Here is a 27,388-nt window from a genome sequence, read left to right on the forward strand (position 1 = left end):
ACCATATATTAAGTCAAATCATAGAAACAAATTAAATAGGAGAAATTATTAAATAGAAAACTACGGGAGCATATATGCATGACGAAACAAATCCAGGGGCATATATGCACTTTGGCGTAACTAAGGGGTTTGTAGGTGGTTTTGAACAATTCTGGGGTCCAAACAGAATCGGCGTCTTCCCGAACGCGAAGTCTGTCGCACCACTATTCTCACCCGCCGTTGTCACCAGCGAATTCTCTGCAACTTCCACCGAGTAATTTTCATGTTACATCTGTTCTTTGGTGGTAAAGTGAAGAAACTTCAGAATGAATTTCGAACTTGGATATTAATTTGTTATGATAAATGAAGATTTGTCAGATTCAACGAGGCGGCGATAATGGATGAAGCTCTTTCATCTGATAATAGGACGCAGGTTTTCTGAACTAACGATGATCTCTTATATCTGCAATCATCAATTTAGATCTTCTTATGTACTATACATATTTGTTTTTTCGCTAGGCTATTCTCGCTAGAAAGTGATAAAGCTTCAACGAAACTGGTACTAATTGATCTTGAAGACGAAGATGAAAGTTTTTCCTCAATTGTTCTTCTAGATAAGCACATACAAAGGAATGCGCATCGATTTTGCATTTTCTCCAAAACTGTCCTAGTACTTATTTATGAGGATTTAGGAATATGTAGTAATGTAGATAGGATATTGATCTTGCAAACACTTAGCTGAAAACTGTGTATTAACAGCTGTTAGTTGATTCATATTGCTCAATTAGGGCGATTATGTGGTATGAAGTTTTGGACATTCGGTACTTGTATATTCTTTCAGTCTGAAATTTGAAATGAGTGTTACGCTTAGCTAGCTGCTTGCCATCATATAAGGTTCAACAATTTACTTTACTATGAATTTATCTTTTTTATCATCTCTTATGACTTTAGCTTTCAATTGATTGAACTTCTCTTAGAGCATATCAGAAGAAACATCACAATGCAAATAACGGAGAACACATCAAGTTAAGGTAGCTATTGCATGAGTGTAGAATTTCCCTGGCTTCTAGATGCTATCTATCTCAATTCAGTGAGATTGTTTAACTAACCTCTTTCCATATTATAAATGGGGAAAATGCACACATGTATTCCTTCCCACCATATGTACCAACCTCTTTAAGAGCAGCAGAAGGGCCTCCAAACTCCACCTGATGCCCGCCGTCATTTTGCAGAGTTTGTGGTTTCATCTAAATATACATGTATGCTATGTGGGATGCGTTTCTGTGCGATCTGATTCCAAACCATCCACAATGATACCCGCTCCATAATATTTGTTGCTTGATTTGTTAAGAGGTGCAAGCGAATTGAATGGGTGGTCAGTCCTGTCTTTACTCATTGATATCTTGTACTTGAGCATTATTTAGTTGCTTGTCCATGCCCCTTCTGTACATACAATAGTTGATATAGTCGTACCAATCTGACTTAAATTGTAAATTTGTAGATTCCAGCCCTTTTCTCAAGCACCTGTTGTCATATAATGTTTATTTCACATCTTACTGAATCTGATATTGGATTTTTCAGTTCTAACAGACTCTTCAACAAATTAGTTGACAATGAAATGACCTTTTTCTCACCTTGTAATTTCCCATTGTTCTGCCTTCGCCTCAATTTGCAACTGTTTCCACTTGGTATCATACAGAGGGCATCTTTTACAGTATGTAATATTTTCTTTCTTGAGAAACAAACCTCCCACACCCTGTTGTCTCGAGTTTCACGACTTTTGGCCAATTTTCACTGTTTTTAGGTGAGGTGTTTTTAAAATACGCTAGGCATTTTTTCAGCATGCTATTCATAATCAGCTTAAGATGATACTTCGAGGAAGTTTAGGAAAATTTCTTTCACATGGATGTTCTCGTCAGTGTCCTATTGACTAGAAACAGAAACAGAAACTTTGCAATTTGGCGTGGTAAGTTAAAGCTTCTACATTTGTTTGCAGTCATTACAAGATGGATATGCCAGCTTAAGTAATCCAGGCTTATATAGAGACTCTCTTTGCTTTAAGATTACTGCTATCCTCTAATCATGATCTTTCTCATCTTTTTACAGTTGTGTTAATATGCATTTTTCTTGTATTGCATACTCTCTTTGTCCTCTGCATGTTAACAATGTTCGAATATAACCATAGAAATTCGACGGAAAATGAGGGAACATTTTTATGCCTGTTTACAGTAGCACTTGGAGAAGTTTCTTAGGGTTCTCCATTGTTAAGAAGGTAACTTTGTAAGGCTTAATGCACATACATAACTGAATTTTCATTTGTTTAACTATTAATTGTGCAAAAAACAATCTACTTTAGAGCTAAGACATGGGAGTGGCCCATGGCCCAACTGCTATAGTTAATAAACGGCTGCGAGTTCCTGAATCACTTTTCTTACTCTGATCAGATAACCATTGGCTATTGGCTGCTGATGGAAGAAGGCGAAAGGTATGATGAACAACTTTAATACTTTATCTACAGCAATATATGTAGCAACTTAATTTTATAATCTGGCATTGTAGGTGTAGCTTTTTATCTTGCTTTCTATTTATCTCTTCATCTTATAATTGGGAATGCTTTACTTTAGAGTTGAGAAAAAGGTGCAACTCTCAATAAGAATTTCAGCTATTAGTGGATGCTATATAGACTGACCTTTTTTCCACGTGCTATTTCCCCTTAAGAGGTGAACTGCTTATTGTGGATTTGTTCATAACTAGTCTTGCAGCGTGAATAAAAGAAGCTTTTTACTGCATATTGGTGGAGTCTGTCAAAGCAAATTTTCCTTTATTTTGAAGAATAATCATAAAACCTGCAATTTTAAAGTCTATTTTCGGGATAAAAAGAGCACTCATGTTAGCATTAGTTTCGTCATTTTCAGATGTGATAGACTTGTGATGGAATGTATGCCTCCACTATCAGTCAACGGACCAGGTCCCTTGACTCAGCAAGAACAGTACTGAAGTGTAAACGATGAAGAGAAAACAACACAAACAGTTTACGTGGAAACCTCCTTGACATGATTTTCAACTGTTTTCACTAGTTTTCTCAAGCAAAAGTGAAATACAGATTACAACCACAAAATGAGATTATGCTATTAATCTCAAAGTAAGTAATAACCCTATTACTTGCCGAGTCTAAGCAGATACCGCACTAGTCACTAAGCTATCAAACCTAGATAACTTAGACTTCAACTAAACATATACAACACTGCCCACTAAATCAGCTAGCTCCTATCTGACTTAGAATTTGACTAAGCAGATACAACACTACCCACTAAATCAATTAACTCTAACCGATTTAGACATTTACAAACCAAACAAAAGATCTGAATTCTTTATAGATTAGGAACAAATTTACAATGTAAGCACGGAAGTATGAATCCTACGACAACGATGACACATGCAGCTCTCTATCACGTCATGTTGCTCTTTTGGAGAATACTTCACGAAAATGAGTTTTTGCTTGTGTACTTGAGAATTTTCAAGATGTAAAAACTAAGGTTGTGTCTATTGAAATAAACCTTATAAAATGACAGACACAAAACTCAAACTCAACAAAGATGCTTCAACACTCTATCAAGATCCCTTTGTTGAGCATGAGTATTGTTCTTCCTTGAAGATGACCTTTTCTTTAGAGCTTATGAATTTTCAGAAATTCACAACTTTGTTTGCCAAATCTTGAGTTTGTGTTTTGGAGAAGAGACTATATCAAAATGGACACAAACCCTTGGGACAAGATCATTGGTTGAAAGCCTGATGTTATGAAAAGTTGTGCACCAACCACATCAGAGTTGGCAGCTGTCTTTTCGTCCTTTTCTCGTACACAGACTTTTCGAGACCAGGTCCCTTGTTGCGTTCTTTAAAAAGACTTGCTAGCTCTCTCTCTTCTTGAATGAATAATGTTGTTTGTTTATGGTTGTATATATCAGTTACCAACAAGGGTTTTTGATCACTTAAACAAACAACTTCATCCGCCCTTCCTATTGGTGAAGTACGCTACACATCTTACCAACCAACCTGACAAAACAGCTGTAAAGATAGCTTTACAACTGTGCACCACTTTGAATTTGGACGGAAGTACTCTGACAAGGACCGGGTCCCTGCATTTGTGAGGATCATCAAAACACTAGAATATAACATTTTCCCTCTTTTTGATGAAGACACACAAATATTCCTCATGCTGTGTTTATTCATTGATTTCCCTTTTCATCAGTCCCAATACCAGAAGACCTTTTCCTGGATCTGGTCCCTTGTTAGATTCCTAAGTTTGTTAAATCATCAAAACTTAACATCAGCTTCAAAGTAACAACTTGTATTCCTACTTCCTTCCAATCAGATTTCGTGAAGAAAAACTCTGGTATAACTAGGCGATCGAGCTAGCCCAGCTAACACGAAACCATACTATTTCCATTTAATTAGTGATACTTTGATAGGAAGAGGTGATAAACGGAGACAAATTGGGAACTTTAGACTCTAGTTCTGTCCTTCACTTCATTGGTTAGTAAATTTGTTCAATTTTTTCGAGTAAAATGTGAAAGCAAATGGACATTTGGGATTTTACATGTCTCAAAGCCACGATGCTCTGACGTGGGAAAAACAATTCAATTTCTACATGAGGTACATTCCTATAGATTAATCTCTTTTCCTTTTCTACTTCCAGTAAGAATTTCACGTGCTATTTTGTTTTCCCTTAATGGTTGCTCATGAACTTTTTTTTATCTGCACGTTGGTGGAGTTTGCCAAAGCAATATTGCCTTTATAGTTAAATAGTGGCTTTGGTGTTATAGATTTAAATTAAATTTGAACATTATCTAGAAAAAAAGGTGCCTTGTTTGAATGGTTATCATCACTAATATTGCCACTAAAATGTTTCTTCAACTAGGCAATCATAGCTAACACGAAATCGTCCTGTCTCCAATTAATTAATGTCGCCATATTTTGAAAGGAATAAATAAAAAGGGAGGCAGTTTTTTAGTTCACACTCATTTTTTAGAAGTTTTTACTTGCCCTTTCGTGCTATGCAAATTGGAGAAAATGCGACTAGGGACTCTTTCGTATGCTTATTAAACACCATCTCTTAAGCAAAGCCAATCACTTAAGCAAATAGCTGCCCATATTAATTAGATTGACTTCAATTCTTTAATCTCAAGCTAAAAATATCTTTTGATATGAGTTCTTTTTTTAAATTTTTTTATATAGTTCAATTTCTTTCCTAAATGGATTGATCAACCTCTTTCATTAAATTTGAATATTGTTAAGGAACTCGTATTAATCCTATAGTATACATCCTGATATTATTTGAGAGTTAAATTGTCAGGGCTTTAATTTGGTTATGTTGGACTCGAACAGCACAAAACATGTTAATTTTCTTATTTAATTGCTTAGGGTAAGGTCATAATCAAACCAAAAGGAATTATGGTGAATATTCACACACACATAGTTAGATTATAAAATGATTGTGCTAAAAAACACATTGATGCTACATATACATTACAAGGGAAAAACTTGATTACATACGCCAAGAATGATATCTTAGATATTCGATCCTTTTCTAATTGTCATCATGCATCTATTGGCCTTAGTTGACAAATATAAAAATGGTATCTTCTGCCTTCTAGTTGAACCTTGTCCACACTTTCGTATATAAAAATCGAAACATCTTCGATGTCAATTAGCAAAATTAAATTATATTACACCATCTACGTCGGCAGTTGGGGCTTTTTCTACTTGGCTGCTCTTCTTCTTGTTCATATTAATATGATACAAAAATTAGTAATGTCGTAAGTCTACTATAATAATGGGTAAAGTTTTATGACCACACACATGAAATTTAACAGAGTAGTGGTTAAAATAACTTGTGAGCAATGAAACGTTGCCGCCAACTTCCGTACTGTTCTCCAGTTGATATCTGACTGCAAATTAATAATAATAATAATTATTATTATATAACACCATAGTAATTAATGTGACCTGATATTACAGTATTAATGGCTGAGGATGGGCGGTGCCTTGTTACGATATATTTAAGCATTTTGGATGTACGTACGTACCGAAAAAATCATAGTTTTTTGGTTTGTTTATAATATACTCTCCTTCCCATATTAAATGACCATCTTATTAAAATTAATTATTCCATATTAATTGATTACTTACTAAATTGAGATAGAATTAATTAAAAAAATTCTATTTTATACCTACTATTAATATTGCCTTTTGAATATGAACAATTTTCAATACTAGTTATTTCTAGTAAAGTTAATTAATTTATTAATAATTTCTTAATTATAATGTAAAACAGAAAGTGTCCGACTAACAAGGGATAGAGAGAGTGTACCACACAACAAACCACCTTGAGAAGTTAAAGATATGATGTAATGTAAGCATCAAATATAAAGTATGATGAAGCACATGGTGCAACCTCCTCTCAACTTTGGGATTTTATTTTCCGAGTATGGTGGCATGTAAGATATTGTACGTATAAAATATGAATTTTTCTTACGCACAGATAAATGGAGTTATCTTTCCTTTCCCTTAATTTTCGTTATATTTCTTGGGTTTGTCTTATCAGATTACCACTTACAATAGAATTAGGATAAAGATATAGATCAACGACACACAAAAGCAATTATTTACTTTAGTAATGCATTATCTACGGCACATAAGATTTGTATGTTGAAACTTGAGGACTTTATGAAGTGGCATAGCTCTTACTCATGGCCACGAATGTCTGATTAGGCGAAAAAAAAGCAATTCAGCCTTCCACATGGGCTGCACTCTTACATTCATTTTTCATTGGACATAATAGTACAGTTCTTTTAACTTTTTAAACGATATAAGTAGATACTTAATTTTATATAAATTTGAATAAAATAGATATATACGTGGTGTTGTAAGTAATATAAGATGCATATGTCTATTTGTTTTAACTTTATGCAAGTTCAAGTGTCTATTTATGCACACTCAAAATTAAAGGACATAAATACCATGAAATCAAGTTAAATGACACGTTTATAACCTTTTTGGATTGACTTTTAGTTTATTTTGACTTAAAACTAAGTGCTTAAAAACATTCTTTCACATTATTAGAACAAAACAAAAATATTTTGATTTATAAAAACACTTGAAATAAGTCGATCCAAATATGGTGTATTTCTTTCTCTTCTACATTTTTTCTTTCTTATGTGTAGAGGTGTAAATAATTTTTTGAATAATGAAGTTACCCAAAAGATATTGGTATCCCTTTCTCAAATACAGTTTATAATATTGAAAAACTAAATAAAGTACTTGCTACAAAGTGTAAAATATATATATATATATATATATAAAACAACTTATATATTAACATATGTGCATTCAGACTTCAAAAATTTGGCGGGCGTATTGTATTTCTCCTTTTATATAACTGCTTATGGTGAGTCGATTTAGGCCTACTCACGCAGATAACAAAAGATAATCTCAAATTATGCACATAAAAACTCTTGAGGAGATATTCAATCCTTTAATAATTGTCATCAATAGGCATTACTTGACAAATAAAAATGATCCAAGCCTCACGCCACTAAACCTTGTCTACACTTTAATATTATTTATTTTCAAAAACTGCTAATATTATCTCAACCAACCATCTTTAATTAGTACACTTCCTGTTTTCTTTTTCCTATAGTGCTCTCTCTTCATGCAGCTTTTTAATAAAAAAAACAAGAAAACAGAGATTCCCAGGCCACATGGATACCAATTCTTGAAAGTGTCCAAAAAATTGGCCGACTTTGGTCAATTGAGTTCACATGCAAACGTTGGTATATTTTCTGCTTGCCGGCAACAATAACTTTTGATGGATTGTAGGCCAAAAAACTGTCTTCAATTCTTATAGATCAAAAAAAATAACAGCTAGAATGGTGATCATCAAGCTTGTTAAGAATGGTAATGGACCATAGGCTAAAACGCCACTGCTACTAATCAATGAAACGTTACTGCCACCACCAGGGTATTGTCCTCCAGATGATTTCTGACTGCAACATTAATAACATCATTATATATTAATTCATTATCAAATTAATATTTTATTAAGGTGACATAATATAACATGGACGGTGCCTCGATTTGTTAGGGACTTAGTAGGCACTTTGAATATACCTAACATGAAAACCATATAGATATTTTTAAAAATATATAGGACACAACAAACCGACTATAGGAAGAAAAAGATGTAAGGCTTATGTATGGTACAACGCACATGGGACCCAATTAATACCCCACCTTACTCTCAACTTAAGGTTTGCTTCAAATGAAACCAACAATATAATCCTTTTTTGGTGTGACCCATTAAAGGATTATCAAAAGGTAAATGCTCCCATTTCCGACAACAACTTCAATAACATCATCCTCAAAACATTTGCAACCATGTTACTTGTTCAACAAATGTCCACCTAAAAAAGCTCTTTTGCATGCATATTACTATATTTTTTACGTAATCATGCACATCGGATACACTGATTAAAGTGTATCGTAAAAATGTTAATATCAATAGTTAAATGTACTTATATAACTAAACTCTTTTAATTTCTCTCAAACATCCTATGTTTATTGCGTATAAAGGTCTAATTAAAACTCCAAACCTTAACCCATGTTCATATATAGGAGAAAGAGAAATTAGTTGAAAATACTAATAACCCCAAAACATTTTTAAAAACTAACCAAACTTCATGATCGACAAATAATGAAAATTTCTATGTATAAATTTAATCCAAATTCTACGGGCGAATGGACAAGCTTAAGTTAATACAAATTGAGAAAAGAAGATTGGAGAAAGAGAGTGTATATATATATATGTACCTAGTTGAAGGAGCAGGACAAAATGTGATGACATAATCTGCAGAAGCACAAGTGAAGGTGCTGGTTCCATCATCATATGCATAGCTGTATGCGCGTGGGCATGAATTCTTGAAGAATTCCGAGTAATCAGTTGGCTTGCATGTATCAGGCGTAGCATAGGCCCCACTACAACAATATCTTGGATCCCCAAACGCTTCACACGCGCTTTTACACGCCACGCACTCATCGGCACCTTCACCGGTACTCATCAGCTTCAGCTCTGCCGGACATGGCCCATTAAGATCAACAACACACCCAGTTGCAGAACAGTTTCCGGAACCAGTCCCACCTTGTGGGGTTATTAACATGGGCAAGTTATAACCATCCACTAGACTAACGTCGTAGAAGTCGAGCCCATCGGCACCGTTGAGTGTGAACTCCGCTAAAGTCGCCGGCGGAGAAGCTCCGCCGGTGCACTCTAGTGTTCCGGAGCCGCAATCACCTGTTACGCAAGTAAATTTACCTGTAGTGGAATCTTGGGAGCAAAAAGATCGACCCCATAAACGACCTGACCAACCCGCCGGAACAGAAACGGGAATGGCCTGTCCTGGATTCAGCTGAAATCCAGTAGGAGAAATCGGGGATGTTCCAGCACCGGATAATATCCCCGGCCATACTGTATAACTGCACTGGTTTACTAATGTAAATGTTGCTGATGACACCCCTGTTTTTTTCCAAAATTTTTTTTTTAACAAAATGAATACCAAAACTTCAAACTTCATAAAAACAATTATCAACCAGAACCAAAACTTACCTGAAATTAGGAATATGAAACATAAAGCGAGCAGGGGAAGAAGAAAAACTTGAGCTTTCTCCATGGAATTGATGTTGCTCTGTTTTCTGTAAGTTATTTGAAGAGAATGAGAAAGAATAAATTTGGCAATGTGGAGGAATAGCCAGTGAAATGAATCTTAGAAGTATCAATCAGGTTTTCGCAGTCAGATATTTATATGGAAAACTTAGAACCGACGTTAAAGGGAACACAACACCGCCAGAGGGTAAGGTCGGCTCCGCTCAAAATGGGTTGTAATAAATTAAGAGAAGACAGCGCAGAGCTAATTCGTAATTTTGAAGGATTAGTAAAAATACTTGTAGTAATGAGGATGTGTTTAAAGAGCGGGATTTAAATAGAATGTGGTTTAAGGGGAGGGAGGGACTTTTGGGTATGGGGAAGGTCGGGAGTTAAATTCGACGGTCCTATGGGCCTTGGGAAGATAGGTATGGGACCCGGCAAATGACGGTCGGTTCATCACTTGGTGGGACCCATCATTATAAAAAGGTCAAATAGGATCCATGACCTTTGGCAGAAGCAAGTTGAAACCACTTGATTGAACCTCAGCCGCAATGATTCATATTGTTTTTGTTATTCTGCTTCAATTAATTTATTTGATTTGATACAGAATTTAACAAAAATATATGCTATCACTAAAATTGCTATCTTAAATTAAATAATATTTGGAATTTAGAATATATCAAATATTCTTTTTATCCTTCAAATCTTAAATTTGACATTTGAAAAGTTGAAATTTAAAAAAAAAAAAAAAAATGGATTGGAGGGAGTAGACAAGTAGTATTTCTAATATGTTTTCACGCTTTCTGTAATTATGTCCCAAAGATTAAAATCGAAATGGAGAAGAGGTTGATAGTTGATACTCTCTTCAATTTTAAAAAAATGTTACTACAGTATTTCAATTATAGAAGTTTTTTTTTTAAAAAAAAAGGTGTGAGGGTAGGGTGGGGGGGGGGTGATTTTAAAAACATACATACTTATAATTATGGTCATTAAATAGCAAAAATTGAAAAAACAGATTACATAGGCCAAAGATAGAATCAATAATAAAAAAAATATAAAACTAAGATGTTTTCACTGTGGCCAAAAAAATTGAAAAAGGAAACGCAAAGTGGATGCTTATATCGTTTAATTGAAGGCGTTAGCTAGTTGAAAGCTGTAATTGTTTATGAAAAAGTATTGAAGAGCACATGTGATTCTGATTCCTCTTCCTGCAAGTATGGCTTAACTTTTGGGTACGATGCAAAGCAAAAAAAGACTGGCTATTAACACACAATACTTGTCGCACTATTTCCAAAGGGAATAATCACTACAAACCATTCAATCAAAAGATTTACCATTATTCATTAAGCATTTGCAAAACTATATACTGTTACAGTCAATGATTCTATTAAGCTCTATTTGGGATCAAGAAAGTGGACCACAAAAAGTGAAAATAAATCTATTAAACCCAAGTTACATACTAACTTTGCAATAAAAGTGTTCCACATATATAGTCAAACATAAACACACAGACATAAGAGCTTCCACTTCACCTACCAGTTTTTGAATCTAGAGGAAAAGAAACAGAAGGCAGAAAAGCCCTCTGGTGAAGCACCATAGTATCTTGAATCACTCGTAATATAAATCAGTCCAATTATTAGCTCAAATCTATACTTCCTGGGAGAACTTTTTTTTTTTTTTTTTCTATGACAAGGAAAACCCGCAGCCGCTACCCTTTGGGTGCGCATAGGATAAAGCCCTCGCTCCTATGCAATAGCTCGCAAACTACTTCTTGGGAGAACTTGAACAAGAAATGAATTCAAACACTGAATTAGCAAAACACGTCAGCCGTTTAAATGTCTACGATAGTAGACACTTCACCACTAGCCAAAATTTGACCCTGGCCGGGAAGAATTTCAAGGATAGATGCACTAGACAAAACTAAAATGAAGATTCAAGTCAGTTACCTCCTCCACAAGGATGAAAACTTGGTTTAAAAACTTCACATGTAAGGATTACGAAGGAGAAGCAAGCTGAGAGGCATGGGGGAGTTCAGCTGGAACAAGAAGGCTAATTCTCATTTCCTCAAGACAGTGATCAGATAAGCAATCACAATGAAGTAAGAGAAGCCGGATACCACTTTCAATCGGGAATTTCATGGGAGTAGATTTGCAAGTTCTAGATTCAATAATTCGCATTAGACCCGATGATTTCAGCTAGCTATTTATCTTAAGATGAAGTTCCAAAACTTTGTTTGAAGAAAACTGATGGGTTCTAGTATTAGCTAATTTCTAACTTTCACTATTTCACTAGCACTTGAACTGTTCAATAGAGAATCCAAATTGCATCTTCACACAGAAACCATAAAGGCTAGACTAGTGCATCTTCCCATGCAACCATTTATGACCAGAAAATGTCATAAATCATAATCATTCCATGACCAAAGCGACGAAGAGGCAGAACTAAAACAGCCTACAAAAAAGTGCAGTCTATAAAATCCTTCAAGGACAACATGACAGACCGAGCACAACTCTGCCCTCAAGAAGTGATTTGCTTAATTCAAACCCCGAGCCCTAATCCCTTCTTATCTGAAACAAAACTACTGGCTTCATACACCAATAGCCAAAGAGCATGAGGATTCCTTACACTAAAGAACATCATTAAAGTCTACATTTAGTCCCTGAACCATAAACCCTTTCCATATAATTTTAGAAAGATGTGCAAAAGTAAAATAAAGCAAACAGACCTAAATAAGCCAATTGACAAAGAAAGCGAGATTATTAGTATAAACTTTGTCTCGTTATTCACGACTCTGATAATATGACCAGAGAGTTCTGGCACCATGCTACTATAGAATTTGAAAGACCAGAATATTCAACAAAAGGACATTATGGAACCACAAGTCTCTCTCACATGATCAATCAAGCATTATCAGTCTCTCTTACATGATCAATCAAGCATTATCAGTCTCTCTCACATGATCAATAAAGTAATTAAAAAGTCTAAAAAGGGAAAATGGTTCTATTTCAATCAACTATACTCCAATTATTCAATCCCAAGCTAGTTAAGATCAAATGTTATTTTAAAACTAACCTTCGCAGAAATTTATTCCCCAGCTAATTCTGAAAAATTGAACATCATTTGGCACCAACTAATAAACGCACCCGGTGCATGAAATATCCGACATTAAAAGGTCCATCATCCATGAAATGGACACATCCCAAGGAGATGTAATGTGGACAACCTACCTTAATGCAAGCATAAGTGGTTGATTCTAGGGCTCAAACCAGTAACATATATAGGTCACGGAGACAACTCACCACTACTATGCAATGCAAGCATAAGTGATCTCTCACTATCACTAGATCAAATCGTTTCTTCCATATCTCTCACGTCACCAATAAGTCATTCTAAGTGTTGTTTCAATATATTATTCCATCCTTCCATTTCAGTCGTTTTTACACGTTTATTTTTTCAGCATTCCAACTTTTTTCAGAAGTAAGATGGCAATAACATTAACAGGTGATAATTTTCAGTGTAAAAGGGATTGGAACTACAAGGGATGTGGAGAGAGATTTGGACTCTATGACATTTTTTTTTTCGAGATAGATCGAATGGAATAACAAATTTTAGAAAGAATCCTAACTTCAATAAGAACAAAACTGTTAGCATAGGACACTTTGCTAGATTACTTGTTTGAAGACAACTCTTTTCATAAACGACAACTCTTATTATAAAAGGAAAAGATCACGAGCACCCTTTAGCTAAAGCAACACGCTAGAAGCCAATGAAAATGCTGGTTTGTAAATCCTAACTTCAACAAGAACAGAACAGTTAGCTTAGGATACTTTGCTAGATTACTTGTTTGAAGACAACTCTTCTAATATAGGACAAACTCTTTTTTATAAAAAGAAAAGATCACGAGCACTATTTTCCTAAAGCAACACATTAGAAGCCAATGAAAATGCTGATTTGGAAATTAAACCAGTGTTCAAATTTGGAATGTGGTGGGATATGTCTAATAGGCAATTAAAAGAATTTCCAATTGGCATCTAAATAGAAAACACTAGTTTGAATATTTGAACACTAGAAGGGGTAAGGCTAGGTACACACCACCCTCCCAGACCTATTGGCTATGTTGTTGTTGTTGTTGTTGTTGTTGTTGTTGTTGTTAGTTTGAACAACAAAGCAGCATATTCTTAACAAACAAACAAGACAAATACAAGTATAAACACAAGCAGTGATGAGAAAGATTCCACATAGAGGGCAATTACGTAGGACAAGCTTAGTATCAGGCTCACAACTGAAGTCACCTAGCTTAATCAGCATCATGTGAATTCTCATGTTTTCCCCATGAAGCACATATATATATGTGTGTGTGTGTGTGTATTGTATATGGTATCATAATTATTTTAAGCATAAAAGATTTGCTTAAAGTGCAAGAATTGAACCTTCAGCTTTTTTATATACTTGTATATAAACCATCAACAAAAACTTTGCATCCCAAGAACATGAATTCAAACAGCTCTGTAGAGCTACTCCGAAAGCACAACCGGTCATATAGCTAATCAAAGAACAACTGGAAAAACATGTCACTGCTAAGAAAATGAGTACTAAGAGGATACAGAGAAAAAAGAGAAAGATCATGTACATGATCAGTTCACGGACTGGCTAGTGCATTCTCTAGCAAAGTGACCCGCCTCTCCACAGTTGTAACACTTGCTTCCTCCATTACCACCACCAGATCTTCCAAAATTACTACCACCACCACCTCCCCCACCGGGACAGTCTCTTGCCAAGTGTCCTTGTGCACCGCATGTATAACAAGCACCACCACCTCCACCGCCACGGCCGCCAACACGACCAGCACTCGGGCAATCTCGAGCCATGTGGCCATACCCACCGCAAGTGTAACAGACACCACCACTTGCTCCTCCACCACCACCGCCACTACTACCGTCACAATCCCTAGCTAAATGTCCAGCCGCACCACAGTTATAACACCCGCCTCTGCCACCACCTCCACCTCCACCTCCACTGTTGCGATCACAGTCCCTAGCCAAATGTCCCGTCCTTCCACAGTTATAACACTCACCGGCGCTACGATATCCACCATCATTGCCGTTCCTCCGATAACCACCATCATCACCACCATAACCGTAACCCCCACCCCCGCGACTGTTACTGTTTCCCCTGCCATTACCGCCACTATCGAGAGGAGCACCATCAGGCCCAGTGACATCAATAGCCTGATACTTATCTCCCTTCACAGTCATGGTGAACTCCACTTTCTGGCCTTCGTAGAGAGAACGGTAGCCATCAGATTTGATCTCTGATTGATGAACGAACAGATCTTCGGATCCATCATCAGGTTTGATGAAACCGTAACCCTTTGGGTTATTGAACTTGGAAACTGTCCCTGTCATTCTCGACGCCTCCACCGCCATTCTTAACCGATCTGTTGATCAGAACTCCGCAAAACCCTTGAGAATGTTCTAATTCTATGACAGATTTTTTTATAAAGTGAAGCCTAGGGGAAACCCTAAATAGAGTTTCTGCGTCTAAAACCGTTTTAAAAGGCGGCGTTAGCGATTTTCGGTTAGGTTTGGATCTAAGATCGTTGTAAATTTATCTAATGTTATTTATTTATTTATTGTTTCGTGATAGGAATAGTTGGAAAAAAAAAAATCATAATGTTTCAAAAATTGAAATTGAGAGCATGGTAAGAGATTACAAATTAGAAAATCAAATCTATGAAAGTTTTTGTAGTCAATCAATTGAATCACTATGATTTTTCTGCGTGCTAAAAAGTTAAAAAGAGCCACCAACTTTTGAAAATTTATATTCTAGAATTTGTTTATTTTGTAAATTAGGACTAAAAAGATAATCAAATATCATTTTGGTCTATAGATGTTGATAAATACTGCTGTAAAAAAGATGGCCAATGTTTCAAATAATGGCAATTTGCTGTTGAATAAAAGAAAAACCACATTACAAAGATTTTGGTGTATTATTTTTTATCTTTTACGTGTAAAAACAAATATCTTTTATAAGAAACGTAAATAATAAATTCATAAGGAACTAACTATAAAACTAATTGACCCATACCTCAACAAGGATGTTGTAGTTAAGAAAATAAAAAAACAAGAGATTGTGATTGGGTTGATTCAGCTATATGTTATTGAGACCCAGACCCTCAAAATTCAACTTTTTAGAGGGACAAATGCGAATATACTGATTCATTAAAAGATACAGATGAAAGATTTAAAAAGGGAAGTCCCAAAAAATGAAATTAAAATTTCAAAGGAAAAATTTACCTATCTACATGGATGCAGGGGGAGAGAAGCATAAAGTCGGCTCATATTTGTACAAAGAAAAGTAAAAATATTTAGTAGACTTCAACATTCCATTGCTCTGCCTTCTTCAATTGCTTCTTGTAGTCCGCCCAGACAATACCTTCAAAAGTACAGTAAATGTAAGCCTTCGATCGATATCTATACGACAGTAACAACAACTATGCCTTAATCCCAAGCAAGTTGGGGTTGGTTATATTAGTTCCAAACTGATTAATGCATATTTATAGTGAATGAGTAAAGTATGAGGATTTTATCAATGTGTGGAAAAAATGATGACATAGTTTTGACATATGTTACCATCTCTTTCTGCAAGTGCAGACATAATTTCATCAATTCCCTGCTCCATGCCCTTGAGTCCACACATGTAGATGAAGGTGTTGTCTTTTTGGAGCAAAGTCCATAGTTCTTCAGCATATTGAGCCATTCTGGTTTGAATGTACATCTTTTCACCCTTTTCGTTCGTTTGCTCTCTGCTCACAGCAAAGTCCAATCTGAAGTTTTCTGGGGCCTTCTCCTTCATTTTCTCGAATTCCTACAACATAGCAACATGAAAAGTCCCAACTTCAAAATATGATCAACTTTGCCAGAAATACTTTGATTCAGCTGAGTAAACTGTGCAGATAAAAAAGTATTGATATCCTAGAAAATCACCTCCTTGTAAAGTAGTGAGCTGCTGGTGGGAACACCCAAGAAAAGCCATGCGGTACCGTTGAACTACATAACACCAAATCTATGTCATTCAGCAGATTAATGATCGGAGGTAAGAAAATGCTACATATGACTACAATGAAATTCTGCCGAACCTTTGGATAAACTACAACGACAACAACATACCCAATGTAATCCCACAACCTTTGAATAAACCAATGTTGGATATTTTTAAATGTTTAAGAACCATTCATCCTCGACTCAGACAACACTTAATAGTTCACCATTTCGTCCATCTAAAACTCTCACTTTTATACCTAACTTTATCTCATTTGATACACTTTAAAGACTAATCAGACTGGTCAATTGTTTCTGGATCTTTAGTTCGAACAAGCAAAAGCTTTTGCCTATAATCAAGCAGTGTTCTTTTAGTTCTTTTCAATTCACTAGCATGTCCATGAAGCCAATCAAATTAGAATGAAGAGAAACTATCAAACAAATGTTTATTTTCTGTACCTTGTAGTCCTCGTGTTTCTCAAAGAACATTTTCCACAGGAATGAACGGAAAGGAGCAATTCCAGTTCCAGTGGCAAGCTGAGACAGAAATTCAAATTAGAAAAAATGCATAGTCAAATTGAAAGGCAGTAGATATATCTTAGATGACAATAATGTAGCTACAAATAAAATTCACCATTATAACGGTGGCATTTGGATCTTTAGGCATGAGCATTTCTTTGCCTACAGGTCCAGTAATCTTGACCTCTGCTCCAGGCTTCAAGTCACCTGCAATATGTAACATTTGAAGTTACATAAGGATCAAGTACATGCCAAGCATCATCTAGTACTCCTACTATATATAACGAACAGTCAAACTAAAATAAAACGAATAAACCTTAACATCGTCTATGAAATAAGGGAGTCGTGGATTCTTACATAAGAAGTTTGAGCAAACTCCTTTAACTTCTTCCCCTTTGTCATTGGTGTACACAAGCCTCTTGACACACAGGGAAACCTAAATAAAACCTCAAGTCAGATACTTTTGCTCACCGTAAAACTTGCAGGCCCCTAAACTATGAGTAATATTTGGACGGCTGGCTTATTTTAGGTGCTTTTAAGCAGTTTTGAAGTGTTTGGATAAAGTTAAAAAATGTTGATGAGCTCTTATTTTTAAGTCAAAATGACAAAAATAAGCCAAAAATTATAAGTTAGAAATACTAACTTCTGACTTTTAGCTTATCATAAGCCAAAAGCCAATCCAAACAAGCTCTAATATTCTAATGTATCACCCTATAGTATATAATCTCAAATTTCTACAGTTACATTTGTTGGCAGACTTGCAGACCCCAAAACAACTATGAGTATTTTGGAATTTGTATAATGTATCACCGATAGTTGTTGGTAGAAATGATAATCGCGCCAATATTAATCACAGTCAAAGCATATGATTATCAATCTGTTAAGAGTTAACTGTAATATTTGAAAATTTTCGAATATATAGGAACTCAAAGCTTACGGTTTTGGAGTCACCGAAGTCACCAAGGGCACTGCTAGCAATTGAGTACAATCTAAGCTTGTGAGGCTTCCCATTGGCATCAACACCATCAGCAATCACACCAATGGATTGTCCTTCTCTATATGGGACCTCTCCTGATCAACCCATTAAAATTAATTCAGCTAAAGTAAAACTCACCAATTTATACAACAATAACATACCCAATGTAATCCCACAAGTGTATGCAGCCTTACCCCTACCTAGGTGAAGGTAGAGAGGTTGTTTCTGATGTGCCCTCGCCCGAAGCAATTTACACAACAAAACAAAATCTAATGATTTGCTAGATTAAGAGGATACCCTCAGTGCTAAAAACCATGTGCCAAGTTTCACCAGGTGCATCATCACCAGTGATCTTAGTGTTTAGTAGACATCTACCAACATAAGGTTCCTTTGGCCTGAATTTATTCACAATCACACCTTCATCCTGTTTCTTTGAAATCTTCTCAACTTTAGCAGGAGCCTCAGTGGTCACTTGGGCTCTGATAGAAACTAATCTACTACCACCAGACACATTTCTGTAGTACAAAGGCACCTGTCATCACAAATTAATCCATAGTCAGTATTAAAGTATATCACAATTTGCAAAAAAGTAAATTGAGTAATTTACCTTGTTGAAGTTGATTTTGTCAGTGGAGATGATGGAGGCTCTAGAGGAAAAAGAGGTGGACTTGGATGAAGGAAGAGAAACTGCAGCACTTACTGCAGTAGCCATGTTTATGAATTATGAATACAGAGAATTAAGAGGGGATATTGGTGAAGAAGGAAAAATAAGGAGAAATGGGAATTGGGATGTTTTTAGTAGAGATTGGGTAGTGGATTATGAATTGGGTGGAGGAGATTGGATGTGAGGATAAGAGAAGTGTATGATTCTACAGCCCTTAGCCTTTGCTCTTTTGGCACTCTGTTTCTAACTAATTTGTGGCCAACAACGATCTTCTTGATATTTATTATTGATTCCAACCAAAACAGATATTTCATGTAACAATTAAACTTATAACTTATATGCACACACCACACTGCTGGGAGTGATTCACCCTTAATTACAAGTCTCGGGCTCTAACCTGAATATGAAGAAAATATAGTTTAAAAGCGCCACCCCCAAATGGGCCATACAATGCGCGAGTCGGATTTAATCGGAGCACCAATGTGGACTCCGGTCTAAAAAACCAAAAAAAAAAAAAAAAAAACTTATATGCGCACATTGTGATTTATGAGTTGTGACACTAAAAAGAAACTTATAATATCTAGGATAATATAACTTGTCACTTATTAATTATCTGCTATTACCAAATCAATATTACATGGTAAATAATTTTTGCATAACCAAAACAAGGAGGCAAACTATAAGATTTAACTATCATTTGATCATAGATTTTGAAAAATTATTTTTAAATATTTATTTGGCCACAAGATTTGATCAGATTTTAATATTTTGTAAGTTCTCAAAAATTGGTTCAAATTGGTTTTCCACTCACAAACTTTTTAACAAAATCAAATAAAATGCATATTCAAACACAACTTTAAATTTCAAAAATCATAATTTTAGAAACTTATTACTTTTTAAATTTCAAGTTTCACGCAAATATCAAATCTGTATATTTTTTCAAGAATATGAGCTAAGCATTTTGTAAGGCTTTGAAATTGATGTCCAGTTAGTAACAATTAACAACATGATTTTAAGATGAAAGAAGTTATGGTAAAATAAGTTTAAGATTAAATCAAACATTGAATTAGGTGAAACTCTTCGTATTAGTAGTATCCTTTTTACATTTTACATATTGAGCGCAAAGAAAAGAAATGTCTTTTATTTAAAACATAAAATGGAATTGCGACGTAAAATAATTTTAATAAGTTTGAGATTAAATCAAATAAGAATTATTTCATATTTAGTGTTAACACTTGACAACATTCTGAATTATATCACCAATTCAATGTGATATTTGTTGGGTCAGACTTGTCGAAAAAGTTTTGGGCATAACAACATTTTACCATGACTCCGTACCAAGGAGACTCAAACCCGAAATCTCTTGATTAAAAATACAAGAATATTTACCACTTCACCACAATTCTCTTTCATGTTTATTGTTTACCAGGAGTTAGTTGCATATGTACACATCCTGTCAAAAGTATACAGCTTAGCACTATTTTAATTTCAGCTAACATTACAAGCAATTTGCAGCCAATGGCCACTAGTAACCACTAACCAGTCAACACTAATTAATTAGGATGAGACGTATTTTATCTTTGTAAATCATCTTTTCCTAGTTATGAATGAGAACTCTAAGGACCCAATTGGCCCCAAAAAAACTTAGGAAAATTTTGAGAAAAACTTGGAAAATGGTGTTTGGCCATACAATTTGTCATTACTTGGTAAATAAATATTTGGCAATATCCCAAGGAACTTCTAAAAATTAAAAAATAACTCCAAATTTTATATTTTTTAAAAAACACCCATCATTTATTAATCCAACTAATATTATCTACCTCCTCCGAAAAAATTTGAGTTATAATTTGAGTGACAAGATTGAGAAAAAAGAACAATTTGTTTAAATGAGTTATAATTCATTTGAATCAATGACAAGTTTGAGTATGCGAATAATGTATTGCTCTTGCCCATATTGTTATTTTGTTGTTGTTGATTGTTTTCAATTATGTTATAAAATTATTTTTTAATGGAACATGTTCATTATAAAATGATACTAATACAAACTTAAAGTATTTTTAGTAATTATTACTAAAACTTACGGGTAAAAAAAATATCAAATATTTCTCCCAAAATTTATTGCCAGAAACATGATGAAACTTCACACAAGAATATTTGAAAATTTGGAGCGAAACTCATCTGAGCATGACAGGTTTTCGCGATTGAAGCGTAATCTGGAAATTTGAAAGTTTCTCAACTCTCAAGTACTTGGATGAGGTGTGAATCCCTCAATATTTTATCCAAGCAAAGGAAAAAAATATGCGGGCAAAATCTTCTATGATGACAAAAGTATAGACACCTTTTTAATCAATGTGATTAAAAGCTAGATAGAAAATGTTGGAAGCCCATTTTTTCAGTTACAAATAGAGTTTGTGAAAGCTGGCTTAAGTTATCTTTTTTATAAAGTATGCAGTCACCAACTGTATAATACAAAGACAGGTTGAAAACATCCAGTATCCAGACTGGGGCCTTTGGTGCCCACTTTGATTTCTCATTTCTGAAAGAATTCACTCTTCTTCTGAAAAAGAAAAATAGAAATTCACTCTGCTGCAACAAGTTCATGGATTGCTGCTCACAGGAGCGGAGCCAGAACTTTTGACATGGTGATTTGATAGCGTAAAAAGAATAGTCTTGCGCGAGACTCAAGCCCGCAACAATGAGCTGCAAATCGTATTGTGTTAAGGGGATTTAAAACTTAATGGATTAACCTTATATATACTTGTAGTTCCGCCTAGAGGTGGCAATGGGGCAAGTTGAGTCAAATTTGAGTGGGTCATAATGGATTAAGACAATAATTGGGTCAAAATGAGTTAGGTAAGAGGTTATAGTAACGGGTTGGGCTGTTTGGGTTTGATTTTGCCACCCTTAGTTCCGCCCCTGATGGCTCATTACTCCCTATTCTCTGGGATCTAGAAAGAATAAAAAGAAAAAAGTTCCTTCGTGAGAAAGCTGCTGCTTTCTTTATTGAAATGTCATGGGTCAAGAAAGGTGTTTCTAGGTTGGAATCAGTTTTCTAGATAGGTCCAATCTTAAGTCTTCATTTTTGTCAAATTCAGGGCCTGTTTGGCTGGGTCAATCACCTCAGCAAAAGAAGGTGGGCATCAACCAAATCAGCTTTTTATAATGGAAAAGAAAAAGTCATGTGCTATTCGGGGTTTAACACAAGTCAGCTGCATTTGTAGGGTAGACTTAAACATATGATATTAGTTTCAAAATATCAAGGGGGCAATTACTTAGTCTCTTTTTTCTTTTTATAATCGAGAAATTCTCATGGGTCATTGCGAATTACTTGGACCTCCTCTATACCATGGTGAAACTATTCATCTACTCCAATATGAGAATTACCATTACGGAGCAAACCTCTGGCAACTTTCTCAAGTCTTTTCAAGGAACAACAAGATCAAAATAGAAAAATAAACTTTACAAGTATTGAGCTAAACTCATTGACCTACCTCCAAATTCATCAGCATTTCTCTTACAATAGTTAGTCATAACACAATTTATCACAATTGTTAAATTAGAGGGAGAGTTTTTCAGTTATTCACCTTGGTTAGCATACTAGAATTCAAAAAATCATTGCTTGTTAAGTTTACTTTCATTCCATTCATAAAAAGTTTCATTACTTAAACTTCAGTCATCATAATTCACTCCTCAAATTTCTCTTTTAACAAAGAACACCTGAGTCTTAGTCTCACCTTAGAAACATTCAGGAATTTTGAGTCGCAATAGCTACACACAAAGTAAAATAAAGGATTATGTTGGCATAGGGTCTTTTCCAGGGCCAAGTGAGACTGTGAGAGGCAGAGTTTTCCTTGCAAAATGAGAAATGCCCTTGAAGCATCACGAACTAAAACCCGGAAATTTGAGAAAATGAATATCAATATAACCAAAGAATAAGGTATTCTGTGTCCTAGATACAATAATACACCTTGTAGAACTGAACAATATTACAATGGAGCAAAAGTCATTTCATTTTTGTATGGGGTGAACAGGGTGTTCCACTATATCATTAGGGCAGACAAAAAGACCTATCTTATGTACACTCCCAAGACCATAGTAAACTGAGAGAAAACTGTAAATATAAATAGAAACTTTTCATCTAACAACTTACAAATCCTGCACATTGAGTTTTGCAGATGCAATTAATGGAATCCCCTTGATCCTCTGGACTGATAGAGTTCCAGCCTGCTTTTAGATTCCTGCAGTAAAGACTCCATATATTCATCTTGAATCAAGTATGACTGTTTTGATGCCCATTCAAGAACTGTAAGCACCTCAGCTTGAGCAAGCTCTTCGCTATCAGGGACGTGTAATGCAATGTAGCATAGCAAAAGCAATGCAGGACTTTGAACTATTTGTTCACCAAAGTAAACAAGTTGGATCAGATGTTTTGCCCCTCCAGCACTTATAATTGCCTTGGAATGATCAAGGTGAAGGTAATTATCCGAGCTAGCAAATTTTTTTAGGGCAATGGCAGCTTCCTTAGAAATATCTGCTTCTCGCTCATCAAGCAGTTTTACTAACGGAGTAATCATCCTTGTCTCAGTAGCTCGAAAAGTCCTAGCCAAATTCCCAATAGCTTTAACACATGGAACAAGCAGATCTGAATCAGCTTGTTCAATGATTCTTAGCAATTGATCAACAACAGCTTTGCAGGCAGGGGAATTAGGCTTGAAGGCTGACCTTCTCAACTCAGCATCTACTTCCGCCACTGATGTTATTTCCATTATTGCCATAGCAGAATCATACTGAACATCCTCAGGTCCTTTCTCTAACAGTACTGCAAAACAAAGCAATGCTCTTGATTCAGTGATGCTACGACAAATGGGCGAATTTCCCTTGGCAAGTTTCCATAGTGCTCTTGCAGCCATTGCCTTCATATAAGCCTTAGTAGCAGGGTCCTCTAGTTCTCTCCCTTTATTATTCAGCCCAGATGAAGAAAGACTATGCTGACTGTGGTGGTGCGCTTGATTTTGCTTCTGACTGTTATTTCCATTAACCTTGGTCTGATTTAAACTATTGACAGGATTCTGCTGAGGCTGTTTTATTTGACCCTTCATTGCTGTAGCAACCACACTGTGCATGTGATTAGGCTTCTTATTCCCCAAGGGATGTGGAAGAGTGTGATTTTTGTCATCATCCTCAATCAACTTATGCACAATATCGGCAGCGCTACCATTGGTATTACTAGCCAAGACAACAGCGTGGTGCATTGATGTGGCTTTGCTGACAATGGCGTATTTGCTATGCTCCTGAACCGTCTCGAAAGCAAGATGACTAACCAGCAATCGAATTGTATTATGCTGGTGAAAAAGATCTTGACATTTGGGATAATGAGCAGCAAGCTCAGATACTGCCCAAGCCACCACTGCTTGAACCTTCATAGGACCTTCTTTGAGGATTTTTGCAAACACTGAGCAAACCCCAGCATGTATCATGTGTTCAACGCTTTCCGGGTCACGCCCAAGAAGACCAATTGCCCTAGCAGCATTCTCCTGACCTTCTGATTTCCCTTCCTTCAACAATTTCAGCAATGGTCCAACTCCACCTTCTTCAATAATCAATTTTCCATACCGGTCATTGTCTCTGGCTAAAGAAACAAGGGAATTAGCCGCGTCTGATCTGTCATCAACACTTCCCGTGTACAAAATAGCGATCTGCTCCCAAATTAGGCATAAAATTGGCTCATTAGCAGCAATAGGAGGGAGACCCAAACAGTCATCAGCTCGTTCATCAGCTGAAGCCGAAACACGGAGAAGCCAAGACACGTCACCAATGGAGTTTTCCAACTGAGAAGACATTTTACGGAATTGAGCAGCAGGGATGATGGTAAAAACTCGCTTTACAAGTCCATGGGCTCTGCACTTTAGCACAAGCGCCGAAGCTTTTTCAAGAACTTGTTCAGTATCGTCAATGATCCGACGCGTGGGCCGTTCATAAAGGTCGTTGCCGGCGCGTGCAGCCTGACGGAGAAGAGCCACAAGTTTCTCAGTTTTAGACCTGAGATCAGTACATTCTTGCTTGAAGGAACTTGCCTCATCGGCGGCCTTTATCACCTGGTCTGCTAACTGGATCGGCTTTGTCAAGATCTGCTTCACTAGGTCCGCCATGAAACCCCAAAAATCCAAAAACCTCTGAACTACAACAAAACCGTAGATCAGAAGTCTTAAAATTTGAGTCTTTAAATAACCCCAAACTCAAAATCAACACACTGACCGTAAAAGTCACAAAACAGAGTCTTGAAATAATGTTTTGTTGTGTAGAGAAAAAGAAATAAAGATGGGGGAGAAGAAAGGGGAATTGGAATTATGTTTTAGTAGGTTTGAAAGGGATTTGTTTACATTGAAACTTGAAAAGGTCTTTCAAGGTTTGGCAATGGAGGAGTTGGGGTTGGGTGACTGACTTGGACAGTCTTACGATTTTTACGAGGTCAAACGCCGTGTTTTATTGAAGAGTAATAATAATATATGTCCTTCTTTCCTTTTCGACTTATTTTTATAAGGTTGGACTGCGCTGCTCTGTTGTAATTAGCTGTCTCAATACTACTATAATCTAATTTCATATCAATAAATTTTTACCGTCATAACATACGGTAATTAATTAACCATCCAAATATTGAAATAATTTTTTTTTAAAATGACATTCGAAACTGTCGTAACACTACTAATAACGTAACATTGTTGCTCTCTCTATCCCATTTTATACAACTCACTTAATAAAATGATTTATATCATTTAAAATTATTTCTATCTCAAAATTCGTATGAACTTATATAAAATGAAACGGATGGAGTAATATACAAAGAGAAGGGTTGTTAGTTGTCACTTTTAATTACCTACTACTGGAAATGGTCCATTTGTTGGAGACTAAAAGAAAAAATATAGGAGCAACTGGGTGTATATATCAACATAGGGATGTGGAGATAAAAGGTTTTGGGCAGGAATTGTAATGAGAAAAGCAGATCATAAGGTATGTGGGGTTTGTTATTGTCGCTTTAAGGACTAAATACATCACATGCCTCCTTCAATGCCAGATTAAACGGCTACCCTTTTTTGGGATAAGACCAAAATAGTTATTTATTTATTTTTATTTATTTTAAATAATTAAATAAAAGAATAATAATTAAATTTAGAATTTCAATGTATCATTAAAACAAAATTAGTTTAGTAAAATACATTTATAATTAAAATCTATTTAAGTAATATGTTAGATCAACAAAAATCAAGTACTCTTTGTTCCTAATTACTTATCCATTTTGATAAATTAAGAAATGACATACTTTCTTTACCTATTATACCTTCAATTAATTACTTTGAAAAGCTAGAACTTTTTGAAAATCTTAAGTTTTTTAAATTCACCACTTCATGATTAATAAAGGTAAAATGATAAACTCAGTATGTCAATCATTGTTTTCTTAATAGATATGTCAATTTAAAAATGGACAAGAAATTAGGAACTGACGGAGTAATATGAAAAAAAAGAGTACAATTATTTTGTGGCCCTAGACTTTCCTCTCTTTTTTCTTTGTACTTTGTTATAAAACTAATTAATGAGCCAATATTGATCGTTGTTCAAGTTGCAATATTGTGGTTTGGTGAATTTGGAACATCTTGTCTCTATAATTTTCGGCGCAGACACCATCGCCGTTGAAAGTACTACTTTTAACTTGAAAAATCTTTTTATCAGAAAATTTAATCAGAATAGTAAAATAATATATTTCATATTATTTTATTTTACGTTTTTGAATATTTTTATTTTTTTAATTTTAATATCTATTAATTAAAAAATAAAAAATATCAGTTTATTTTAAAATAAAAAGAATATTATAGACTCTTTTTAATTTTCTAGCCAAATTCTGACGATATTTTCTGGCCATTTAACATTATTCTTAACTTAAATTGAAATAATTATTTTCAGAAAAAATAAGACATGCTTCTCTCACACTTACCTTTTTGCCTTCTTCAATGGAGCTAAAGCATTAGTTATGACTTCAGTAAGACTCAATTAATTTAGCTAACATATTATATTTGTATTAAAATTTTACTTAATTTATTTAAAACTAAATAAACTTATCTATTTTTCTTTTTTTAACTAATAAAATTAATAAACTCAAATATGTAGATTCGCCTCTATTGTCTCTATCTCTCTACCTTAGTCACAATGTTCAAAATTTTAGCATGAAGGGATAAGATTGCATATATTCAAGTATTCAACCACAAGGCATAAGTTTTTGACTTTATAAGTATGAATATGTTAAACGTGTTAGCCTCACTTAATCAAATGATTATACTAATGATGAATATAATAACAAATTAATTGAGGCGTGGTTGCATTAGTGATAAAGTCAAAGCAACATATACGAAATCATGTACGCAAGTATGATGGTAAAAATTATATATATGAGAAAAAAATGTATGGGAGTTGTCAGTTGCTTGCACATTTTCATTTAATTACCTGAGCGCCATCAATGC

General features: G+C 35.1%; 5 protein-coding genes and 1 long non-coding RNA gene across 6 annotated transcripts in view; 1 reads left to right on the top strand and 5 right to left on the bottom strand.

Moving 5' to 3' along the window:
- The window catches only part of LOC125822099 (uncharacterized), a 116,996-nt gene that overhangs the window by 6,856 nt on the left and 82,752 nt on the right, over positions 1-27,388 (bottom strand). The gene's annotated exons all lie outside the window — the stretch shown is intronic.
- LOC125822120 (uncharacterized) lies at positions 1,292-4,657 on the top strand. The gene is made up of 3 exons (XR_007442628.1): positions 1,292-1,693; positions 2,424-2,464; positions 4,541-4,657. It is a non-coding gene; the product is annotated as an uncharacterized LOC125822120 (long non-coding RNA).
- On the bottom strand, positions 7,421-9,776 carry LOC125822112 (pathogenesis-related thaumatin-like protein 3.5). Its single transcript, XM_049501485.1, has 3 exons — positions 9,641-9,776; positions 8,848-9,550; positions 7,421-8,024 (listed from the first exon to the last, which is right to left on the bottom strand). The coding sequence occupies exons 1-3, from the start codon at positions 9,702-9,704 to the stop codon at positions 7,880-7,882; spliced, it is 912 nt and encodes a 303-aa protein (XP_049357442.1). The 5' UTR covers positions 9,705-9,776; the 3' UTR covers positions 7,421-7,879.
- LOC125822113 (cold shock domain-containing protein 3-like) lies at positions 9,426-15,190 on the bottom strand. The gene is made up of 2 exons (XM_049501486.1): positions 14,310-15,190; positions 9,426-9,550 (listed from the first exon to the last, which is right to left on the bottom strand). The coding sequence occupies exon 1, from the start codon at positions 15,103-15,105 to the stop codon at positions 14,314-14,316; it is 792 nt and encodes a 263-aa protein (XP_049357443.1). The 5' UTR covers positions 15,106-15,190; the 3' UTR covers positions 9,426-9,550; positions 14,310-14,313.
- LOC125822107 (ferredoxin--NADP reductase, leaf-type isozyme, chloroplastic) lies at positions 15,844-19,181 on the bottom strand. Its single transcript, XM_049501478.1, has 9 exons — positions 18,822-19,181; positions 18,512-18,746; positions 18,176-18,309; positions 17,596-17,674; positions 17,354-17,445; positions 17,179-17,256; positions 16,666-16,728; positions 16,312-16,546; positions 15,844-16,114 (listed from the first exon to the last, which is right to left on the bottom strand). The coding sequence occupies exons 1-9, from the start codon at positions 18,924-18,926 to the stop codon at positions 16,047-16,049; spliced, it is 1,089 nt and encodes a 362-aa protein (XP_049357435.1). The 5' UTR covers positions 18,927-19,181; the 3' UTR covers positions 15,844-16,046.
- On the bottom strand, positions 22,801-25,371 carry LOC125822102 (uncharacterized). Its single transcript, XM_049501473.1, has one exon. It carries the CDS (start codon positions 25,025-25,027, stop codon positions 23,060-23,062), a length of 1,968 nt encoding a protein of 655 aa, XP_049357430.1. The 5' UTR covers positions 25,028-25,371; the 3' UTR covers positions 22,801-23,059.

This window comes from Solanum verrucosum, unplaced genomic scaffold (genome assembly GCF_900185275.1).
Source record: "Solanum verrucosum unplaced genomic scaffold, falcon-dt-bn FXZP01000103.1, whole genome shotgun sequence".
Classification (NCBI taxonomy): Eukaryota; Viridiplantae; Streptophyta; class Magnoliopsida; order Solanales; family Solanaceae; genus Solanum; species Solanum verrucosum.